General features: G+C 40.9%; 1 protein-coding gene across 1 annotated transcript in view; it reads left to right on the forward strand.

The window, feature by feature from the left end:
• LOC306711860 (low density lipoprotein receptor adapter protein 1) overlaps nucleotides 1-4,511 on the forward strand; it is a gene marked incomplete at both ends in the record, with an annotated part of 32,769 nt that extends 28,258 nt beyond the window's left edge. Inside the window, 4 exons of the mRNA XM_079180922.1 lie at nucleotides 94-215; nucleotides 1,436-1,470; nucleotides 3,978-4,006; nucleotides 4,465-4,511. Of these exons, the coding sequence (XP_079037048.1) occupies nucleotides 94-215; nucleotides 1,436-1,470; nucleotides 3,978-4,006; nucleotides 4,465-4,511 (233 nt within the window). The remainder of the gene's footprint in view (nucleotides 1-93; nucleotides 216-1,435; nucleotides 1,471-3,977; nucleotides 4,007-4,464) is intronic.
• Between the last annotated feature and the right edge of the window lie 6,923 nt (nucleotides 4,512-11,434).

Below are 11,434 nucleotides of genomic sequence, written 5' to 3' on the forward strand. Positions count from 1 at the left end.
ATGTGTCCCGTCCTTTTCCGTTTTTTCTGTCCCCCTCTGTCTCACCTCCTGTGTCCCTGTCAACCTCTCGTCCACACCTGCCACCTCCCTCAGATCCAGAAGCACGCAAGCCTGTTGGGTTGGAGGAGAAGCTCCGGAGGCCCTTCTTCTCCGCTTTACTCAGCTCGCCTCGCAGTAACCCCACTCGAAGGCGACCAATCAAACACGACTCTTGGGTAGGTCACACCATCTGCCTCCAAACTGCCGATTGAGCCAAAAATAATGGTTAAAGTGGTTTTATGCTAAGGTGACAGATAGGGATGCACCTATCCAACTTCTTCTCTCCTGATACCTGAAACTCAGGTAGTGTCTTTTTCCCAAAGTTTAAATATGTACACCTCACTCCATAGTATAAGGATCCTTGTTATGCACGCTAACATGAGGCCATCAATGTTTTCACATAAGCTACATTTTGTCAATTTTTGTGTCATTACCCGTCCGGTGTATCGGATAGCTGTGTATAGTATTTTTTTATGTTTTGTAAATCACACCGTCATTTCCTTTCTCCTTGGATTAAAACTGTCGACTGTTTAAAACCTGCTGGTCTGTAAATAAATCAATACTAGACTATCTAAAACTGTTTATCACGTTAGATATTTAAAATAGTCCTTGTGTTGGCTTGTAGTATGAATTCCAAAGTAAAGGGTTATGGGGAGCAGTGTGTCCATTGGACAAATAAACCTCTACATAACACGGTTATCGGGCATTTTCCTTGCCTTCTGAATTCAATTTTGAATATAAAATCTAAGTAATGCTCTACAATTATAAATTATTTCTGGCACTGGTGTCTGTATAATTGTAGTTTATGCTGCAGAGGCTCACCATCAGTCACCATCCTGGTGTTCACTTACATACTTGTAACACTAGGTGGCACTATATGCATTAGAATATCTCACCTACAGGCTGATCTTCTAAATCCATCTGTGTTCATTGTTGCATATTTTCCCTTTATGGGATTTTTCTCTCATCGGTTGAACTTATTCTTTAATTGAGTCAGATTTCGTCTTTACTCCTCTCCTACTGTTGTTTATAATCCTCCATGTTTGCTTTACATCAGGTTCATTTGTTTATTATTTTCAGTGTAAATTTTACGGAATATATATTTCATGATATTTATTAGTATCTCATACATTAAAACAATGCAAGGTGATATACATTGGCTGGAAACAGCAATGTCTTTCCATGTGTAAAAAAACAACAACAACCAATTGTTTCCTCTGTGTTTTTTTCTTTTTTGCTGGTAGATAGTTGCTTTCCAATCGTTGTGCAGAGAATGTCACATGGATAAAATACATTAAGACAAACAGCTGACTCAGTGAAGAGCCACAGGAGCAGCAGGATTGTTATTTAAAGTAATGTACGTGTGTATTGATTTATATTATTCATGTCCCAACAGGACGTGGAGGATGGCCTCGATGATGCGTTCTCAAGGTAACCTTATACGACTCCTGCTGAACACTGGGGATTCCTTCTTTTATTTAGGGAAGGAGATGGGATTGTTTAAAATATTTAAATGTTTCCCCCTTGAAAAACAAATGTATGAAACCAATTTGATGTTGATTCCAGTTCTAAACAGAAATGCAGTAGATCCCCATTTGAATGCTGTCAAGCTATTTTGACAGTTGCACTGAGAGTGATGGCCAGCTGTCAGTCATCCTTCTGACTCTTTTTAGATAAGAAAAACTTGATTTGACAGATTGACTGACACAAATATTTATTGAAATTCACAGACACAGACAGGCATATGCAATAGTCTCCTTTTCTTCTGTAACTTAAAAGATGACCTTACACCCATAGCAATGAGCTGATGTAGAAAGGATGCACATAATATTTGTGTGGTAACTTCACTTGGTGTTCGGCATTGTAGTCTCAGCGCAAGATGTCGTTCAGGCACACATTAACGCCAGCCGGCGATATAAAACTATATTAAAACATTGGAATAGGAGGCGAATAATGACCTCATCGGCTTCCCGTGTGCCGATTGATCGCGGAATGTGCTAAGGTGGCGAAGACGTTACCAGCGGAAGCACTGAAGCACATATTCATTTTGAAAGTGCCGTGACAGATTGTGTAATTTCATCACTCTGTCGGTCAGTCAGTGACGGACTTTCACATTTATAGGGCTGGTTCCTGCTTTGCTGCAGTCCAGGCGAAAAACAGACGGTTGTTTTCTTCCTCTCTGACAGTTTTGGCAGCGCCTTTCCCTGTTCACTATGCTGATTACGATACAGTGCCACTACATCGGCCCAATGCCGCTGCCTTCACAAAAGACGTAAATCCACCAAGTGCGACGCTTATTGGAAAATAGTGTTTTCAATGAAGACATCAGGCAGAGTTTTGTGGAGAGCTGGAGGCGGGACGAAATGTGACGGAGGCCGCTGCATCCTAATTCTCTATCCAGGAAAAAACCCCGTGTTACCATCAGAAAAATCAAAACTTAACATAGATAATGACTTTAGTTGCTGTTGGTAACTACCGTCTGCAGAAAGACTAAAATGTGAAATGGGAGTCACACAGGTATAACTTGATTTGCGTAGTAAAAATCCTGCTTCTGAGACATAAAAAGACACAAAACATGATATATATTAACACGTACAACATCACGCACTCGCTCCCTCTGACATACTGTTTGATAATGTGCCTCCATGCACAACAAACTGTTCGGCCAAACAGGCCAGTGAGTGTCGGGAGCCCTCTGCATGGCTTTTCATTTCCTCCTATTACCAGCCAAAATGTGTGTGTATGTGTCCTGCAGTGCTGTTTTGTTCATCCATAAAGAGAGAAGAGCAGCTTGGTGGTGCTTTCACACAATAAAGAGACCACAACTCATTAAGTCGTGTTGCCTGTGGCCAATATGTGTTTGTTGTGTTGGCTCCAAGCAAATGGGGTAAATGAGAAGCAGAGATTATTTACAGAAGTGTGGCCGGGTGCGAAGGGAAGTCATTCCCGAGGCTGTCCTGAGCAGGGACGAGGAAATGCTGACCTCAAGTGTGGATTCCGAATGGAGGGAAGGTGCGACACTTCGATTTAGATTTGACATCCCACAGGAAATCCTGAAGGATTGTGGGAATGTTAGAGCTGACCTCCCCTGTAGAGGTCAGCAAGGATGTCAGGCTCTGCTGTGGCGGAGCACGAATGGTGGATAAGATCTGCCCTGATCTGTGGAAGACTCTGGATCACCTTCAGTTGTCATGGCTGTCACACCTCCTCAGTGCGACGTGTGACTGTGGGAGTGCCTTTAAATCAGCAGAGGACAGTTGTGGTCTCTGCACCTTTACGAAATGTTCAGGGATCACACTTTGAAATACTGCTCCAGCCAATGGCCAAACATTAGATGTTGCTCTGGTGACAAAGAAGCATGCCAACGTTTTTACACACTAAAAGATTCAAGACATCGTCGTTGCCTATCTTGTCTACATTTAGTTCCCACAGCCGTTTGGTTCTCAACTGCGCGGTGCTTTTTGGTGGTTCTCTTTATTAAACCACTTTATTTGTATGTAGCAGCACATCCTCCAGGGGTCACTAGCAATGCTATACGGTCTTCTAACTTGTTAAACCACTTCCCACCACTTTTAATTAATTGTATAAGCACAGGTCAGGGTTGGGGACTGTGAACAAATCTAATTGTAAGAATAGTAGATAGTTATTCAAGTATATTCAACTGTTGACATGAACTTCCGTTCGGTTTTAATAATGTAATTTCCAATGAAGATGTCTTCATTTATCGGCGACCTTGGAGTCGACCCTAATTTGTGGCTTTGGAATGAGTCGATTTGAATTATTAAATCTCATCTAAATGTGATGAGTTATTACAATGTTATGTAATTTTATGCTTCTTGACTGTTTCTTTATTTCATAAGAGACATTCTGAGTGTTTTAACTTATTTAAACCTCTCATATTTAGTCATGATTTCCTCTTTCTTCTATCTGGCATGCAGCAACATGGAAGTAGAGGAGATGGACACCGGTAAGTGATGTGACTCGCATGTTATTTGCACGCTCGACATTGCATGTTGCATGAGGCCTTGCATTTAGAATACTACTCATTTCCAGACTGTCCAGAAATAAGCAAAATCATCTATATAAGTGGTCGTCTTTGGTGGACCTTTTTGTGATGAGCTGACATGCCTCAAGGACCTTGAACTTCTGGCATCTGCACATTTGTGATTCCACACCCGTACAAAGCCACATTCAAGTTATTTAGCCTGTAGAATACATCAGGAATATAAACAAAGAAAGCCTCCCTGCCAACTTTAACTGTTGATAGGCTATTTTTTCTCATTCAAGTCATTCCACATCCTATCCTTTCTTCTCTCTCCGTTTTTTAAGCTCAGCATATCCTGTGAACCCCTTGGATGAATACATATTTCCTGCCTTTGACCTCTGTAGCAATATTACCTTTCTCTCTCTTTCTGTCTCTGTCAGACTGGCCGAGTCCTGCTCCGAACCCGTCTCTAGCAATGCAGCTCTGAGTCCCGGCGAGGTCTCCTGCGAGAATCGGTTGTCTATTTGCAACAATGAGTTTGAAAAACACACGCCGGAAACAGCCGCCCCGACTCAGAGCACCACAGAAAAAAAAAGAAGGGAATCAAAACACAAAAACGGCAAACGTCACTTGAGCCGACAGCAAAACGCATCACGCTTCCCGGTGCACAACCTGAACCGGTGAGGCTTCTGCTTGATTTTCTGTGGCTGCTGCGGAGAAGACAGAATGGATGCCCTGATCATATAAACTGCCATGCCTGCCAGTCAACACTCCGCTCAGTGTAAACAGCCATCTTCCGCAATATATTCCTACTCTCACCAACTGCCAGACGAAAGGCCGTGCACACAATGTACAACACAGCGCTGCAAGACGCGCACGAAAGTCCCACAGAAGATTCTTCAGATGGAGTCTCCTTCTTTTAATCTGAACTTGTAAAAAACACTTTCACGTCCACTTAGATAAGTGGAATTCAGATGAAGATATTCTCAGCAGCAGTTTAGAGGTGTGTGTACATAAAAGGCTGTCGCCTCTTTCTGAAAACGTGGAAGCTCTGATCTCGCCGTTTGCTTAACAAAAGTAACAGCTGCCGGTCTCAGCCGTCACTGGAAGAAGTCCAGTGTTCAGAGAGATCATCAGCAACGCTGGTACGCATCTTCAGTCATGATATTTGATGAATTATGCGTTCATCTTCCAGCTTGTTTGTGCTGATTCAAGCAGTTCTTTGAATAATGAAACGGCATGTGATAAAGTCATGACATATGGGCAAACTATACCCATATGTCATCTCTTTATTGTTTGGAACATAAATGTGTCTTAAAGAAAACCTTGGAAATAAGAGGCATACATGTAACATTTACAGAATGTGGTACAGTGTATATATTTCATTACCATCAAATCAAACAGTTTAGTTTTTGTTTGGCTGAAAAGACTTCAGCTTTCTTTGGATTAGAGACTTTAAACCGGCCTTCTTCAGCAGATTGATTTGCTCAGTTGTCATGAAGATGGTTTAGTTTGTTATACAACAGATGGTCATATCGATCGTGTGTGTTTGGGGGGGGGGGGGGGGGGGTGGCATCAAATAACCATGTCAACAGAGCAACTTTTTCTGCGGACAAAGGCTGTGAGATGTTGCTAAAAAGGTCAAGAATGAACCTTCAAGCTTAGTTTTGCTCCATAGTGTTGAGACGCTTACAGTCTTGACAAACAACTGAAGTTTGGCATTTAAAGGGGTGCCCCAGTGATTCAGTATTGCACTTCCATAATATTGGGTGATTTAAGAGCGTTTAGGCAGCAGAGGCAGAGATGTCCTCACCTCTTCGCTCCCTTGTTTGGGCCAAGCTCCAAAAACACTGGATCCTACATGTTCCACAATGCAGTTCGGTAGCGTCTTTCATTAGACCCGACCCGTAAACACCCACATATGCCAAGCGTCACGCTCCCAGTTTTGCAAAACAGGTTGTGTGAGTTAAAATGAAGATATTCCTGATGACATCACTATGACATCATCAGGGTTATTTCCCCAGACAAGAGCTAAGACAGTTTTCACAGTTTTCGAGTTGTACCAATCATCACGAACCAACTGAACTAAAATCAATGGAGTGCCCCTTTAAGGTAAACGCATCTTAATCTGTTTTTAGAATCTTTGAATCAACACACACAAAGACAACCATACTATTGCGAGAGACGTGGATTATGAATGATCAGAATTGATTCTCCATTGTGTTCCCATGTGCTTGCTTGCTTTATGTTAACAACGCCAATAGATTGTTTGCAATGTAAAGAAAACACAGCACAACAGCAGACAGGCGGACATTCCTGTAAACATGTATTTCAACACTCGTCTGTATGAATATGGCTTATGTAACCAAAATACAATGACTATTCTACATTCTGCCGTCTCCTCAGCCAGTCAGCTGCCACTGTACATAAAGATGTTGTTACTGTTAAAGAATAGCGATGATGTAAGGTTAAGAGGACAAGTGTATGGCAAGGCCAAATCATTAATGTAAAGCAACATATTTCCTTACTCTGTATTTTTTCAATGTCAAGGCTGTGTAATTTATGTCTGCATATGGTATCATTATAAAAGAAGTAGGGTGAATAGATTCAGGGCTTCACAAAGGTTGTTTTTAATAATCATCACTCGTGTTGGGATGTGAATGTGTAGATGCCTGTATGTTTTGCATTAGGTTAGACAATTTGTACACAATATAATCGTACGTGGTTTTTATCACTGCAGGAATTGCTTTATTTTTTCAATATAGCCACCAGTAACCCATGTACAGCATTCAATTATTCAAAGTCCTGTTCTCAACTGAGTGATCACCTGTTACATCGACCGACACAGTTCACATTTTCCTCTCTTAACCGCAGTCTGTGCCACAAAACACGTCCTTCGTCCCAGATCCTATTATACATGAATTATTGCTCTGCTAAGACTCAGCGGATTATTTTTAGATGACTCTCGGATGACGTTCGCTGTCGGGAGGATTTTATATATTTTGCCCCAGTCTGTCTGAAGTGGTCCTCTCTGTATTCATGGCATCATGACTGAGGCGGGGGTGGGGGGGGGGGGGCTCAGTGTCGTCGTCATGACACCCGCTGCAGAATAATTGGATGGCTTTATCAGGTTACGCCATGAAGCTTAATTGCATTGTTTCATTCCTGACTGGCTGAACTAGCGTCTCCATAGCATCTTTGAAAGTGAGCTCTTTGCTGTCTATGGAAGATCTATCGAGCCGTGTTTGCATTTCAGTATCGACTGTTCAGCAGAGTGCACCGTCAAAAATGCGACGTCGTCATTTTTGCCTTACCTTTCTCATCTTTCCTCGCTGTATAAGAAATTATTTTTGCACATTTTCTCACGTTTTTTCCCGCTCCATCATTGGCTGATTCCTGTGTGGATGCTTCAGTATCCGCTGATTCAGTGCTATTTGGAGATGGGCTGTTGTCCAGGAGCTCTCGGGGCTCAATAATGGTTTTCAATAACAACAACCCAACAAACAGAGTTTTGAAGCACATTTACGACAAGGAGAAAAGCTGGAGTTGCTTCTGCACAGCATCACCACAAGCTGCATTATTATCCAGTGCAGAGACCTATAAGGGTCCCTGTTAGATATTACACTTGGATGTAGTCTTCACCCAGACCTTTCCCCTTTTAAATAGATTTTCATGGAAAGATATCAGTGTGAGCCCTCTGTGTTATTATGTAGAATTGATCAATCACCGTATGCATTGTATCATGGCGTGAATTGATCTGCTGGGCTGAAGAGTTTTCTTTCATGTCGCCAGTATTCTGAGCACAGCACACTTGACAGCCAGCAAATCTTGAATGGATGTGGTTCTTTGGCTCAGCCGAGAATTTTCCAATGCGGGAGAGGGGGTGAACAGACCGACCTGCTCCTGGAGGTATAACATGTGAATTTGAGTATAAAGTGCACTGAATACAAATCAGGCCGTGAAGGTTTGGGGCCAGAAAACATTTTGAGGCTTTCAGATATTTCAGATAAGCTATTCTTTCCCAAATCAACCACTGACGTGTTTACAGTATCGGTTTACTTTTCAAAGGAAGGTGCTTATTTTCTATCTATGCAATTAGTGGGTTTTCAACAGTGTTGTGTTAATATAATAACAGCAATTTGTCTATAAACCACAAGCAGTTGTCCTAAACTGTTTAACAAAAAAAAAAAAAAAAAGTGTACAGAATTTGGAAACTGTTATGGTTTGTTACATATGCATAATAAAATACTTTGTACAAATATTGAATTGCACTCAACTGTGATTTTTCAAATCTAGAATACCATTTGAAGAAACCGGTGTTTTGTTAAAAAGCTCAATCAATTTGATTCCATAATTTGATCAATAATGAGTTTCAACTACTCGGCTTGAAAAAAAAACCAGCTAAACCATCACAGCTCACTGTCTTTATCGCGGTCGTTGATCTATCCAGAACATTTTAGTTTAAACATAGTTTTGAATCCATACTGTTTTTCTCTCAAACACGTCACAGCTCACTGCGGTCGATCCAAAGCAAGGACAGCCTCTTGTTTGGCCGTCTGACTGACACAATGGCATCGATGTGTCTTCATTCTGCCCACTGCTCATGGTTGAAAACTCAAACAATGCATACCAGGTGCAAAGTGACAATGTCTCTCCTCTTCTCTCTCAATCAGAACAAAAAAGAATGTGCATATATGAACTTTGATTCCTAACACAGTTGATTCAATATCAGGTACAACTATTTGTACAGCGCAAACCTGATTAATCTGTTAAAGTAATATACAGACAAAAAACCTGACGCGACGAAGCTTGTTGTATTTGTTCACAAGTAAAATGCATTTTAATAAACTGAATAGCATTAAGAATGAACATGGAGGAATATGTATGTTCACCTGAAACACAGAAAAGTTGTCAAGGCTTCAGATCATATAAGAAGTGGACGAAGTCATTGTGACATCATGAAGCCTCGAGATCGGCGATTTGTCTGTCACCATCTTGGCTTTTATCTCTAAAACTCATTAAACATTACCAGTAATAGTTTTTTTTTAAGCACATTTAGAATTATGTTAATGTTGACTCCTATTTAAATATCAGGCCTTCTTGTTCATCCATTTCTGCTCCATGTGAAATAAAGTACATATGGTGAACAGAGGAGGCTGCTAATATTGCTGCACATGGACACTTGGGACCAAATAACATAGTGAAAGTATAGACTTGTATGCAAACCCTATACGTATAGATTTATTTGACTGTAATGTAATGTAATATTTATTCATAGATGCAGCATATACTTGGATCTCTGAATCACTTCTAACCAAAGCTTATCTCAGTCATAACAACATCCCATAAATCCCCTGAACAACTAATGGAAAGAAGTCTGCAGCCATAAAGTTAGGGTGGCGAAAAAAAGATAGATGGTGTACAACCATTACCTATTAATCCCCAGGAGGCTGCAATTACTTTCTATTTTAGGACGAGCCGTATTCTTAAGTACGCGTAATTGCCTTTTTGATTAGGAACGTTCTAGTTTAAAGGCCAGGTGAAATGTCCTGTTTGTACTGCAGCTGACAGCCTTGTCTCGTAACTTCTGCTTCATTGTGGATTAATGTAGCAATTGTTAGTGAGACAACCGCTTGATGACTGCCGTCTCCGCAATAAATGTACCCAAGAAATCTTTACCTTTTAGTTGCTATATAATGAATATAGAGGGAAGTGAACATATAGATATAATAGTTTCATGTCTACAATGAACGAATAGTAGGAGTATACTGTAGTCTTTGGTAGTGTGGCCGACGTCAGTCCGTCACACATGGATATCCATTGAGTCACAGAACAGCATCACTGAGAGCATCAAGGGAACTTTTCGACTGGAGAGCCCACTCTTGAATTGAAGAGCTGTAACAAAACATGAGCCGAGCTCTTCAAAGTCGCTGCTCGTTATCCCTCACAGCACAGCACAAACCCGGCCGCATCCTGTGGCTTTCTCTCCGGTCTCAAACCCGTGACTTGGAGAAAAAGCATTGCTTGATTTAAGATGAATCCAAACAAAGGAAGCCCTTTTATTTATGCTTACTTAATATCATCCAATATTAAACGTTAACTGTGTTGCCTTAAAGTTCTTTGAGGTAAATTAAATTCCACCAAACAACTTTGTGTTTGAAATCCTGCCCCCCGTCTCACTTTAATGTCTCACTCTAACGTCTGCACTATATGCATTTTGTTCCTCAGAATTAAAGTGATGATAATTTTAACGACCATATTCTGACCGAATGCATTTATACCACTTTGAAGTATTACCTGCGTTAAAACACTTTTTGTGACTTGGCCAGCATTTTCTCCATGAGGTGCAGTTTTCTCCTGGACTGCGAGTCTCGGGCCAGCATTTAATGCACCAAATGCATCTGTGTGACGGTTGGTGAGCAGTTTCTGTGTGAAAGTGCTTTTTGTGCGCAGTGGAAATGAGTTATGCTCAGAAACTCCATTACATTAGCTGCAACTTCGTGATGGGACATTCTAAAGAGGGTTTATTTTACACTTCAAGAAATACAAGCGTCGGGAAATGTGCAAGATCTGATATTGAACGCTGGATGATGAAAGAGAAGGCCCTGTTCTAAAAGCAGGCAGAATAGAAGAAAACATAACCAGCTTCACAGGACTGCAAACGTGTTTATTTCTCCGTTGTTGGCATCTAACTTAGAATGCACATCAAATGCTATTCTACAGGCAAAGGACCTGCATGCAACTTCAGTAAATGAATGATTTATGTACAGACATGTTTTTTTTTTATGAAATATGAAAAAATACAATGTTATCCAGAAAATGGTACTTTAATATTATTAGAAAGAATTAAGACATGTTGCTGTGGCGGATCTTAAAAATGAACACATGTATATGCTTTCTCTCCTTATTAACAATCTGCCCACAGGAGTCCTATAATATCCATTTGTGATGAGGTAATATATTAACACTATTTGTCAAAGAAAAATGCTTTGTTTATTTAGAGCCGAGTTGCCTATAACAGGTGAACGTGGTGTCTAATTGCACATGCCAATATCAAAAATACACTGTGAATTTAAAGTCATGAAGACCGGCCTCCCAGAGATGATTGCGTGTTTTGTATTGCAATAACATACCAAGCACCTGGCAAAGTCCTCTATGTTAACTGCACCGTGGGGTAACATTCGTTTATGTATTATCAATCTGCAGGAATAGGTTTCTGTTACTGTACTGTAGGGTGTGCGTGCGTGTGTGTAGATGTGTGTGTTGGGTCATGTGGATGGGTGTGTACCTGTACTTTCGAATTTTCCTACAAATGCTATGTACATGCATGTATGTCTTTTGCAAAGGCAGCCTCAGCCAACTTTACTCACTGATGATGACCCACAGAAACAACAGACATCAGTGAGAAAG

Source organism: Pholis gunnellus, assembly GCF_910591455.1.
Source record: "Pholis gunnellus genome assembly, chromosome: 19".
Classification (NCBI taxonomy): domain Eukaryota; kingdom Metazoa; phylum Chordata; class Actinopteri; order Perciformes; family Pholidae; genus Pholis; species Pholis gunnellus.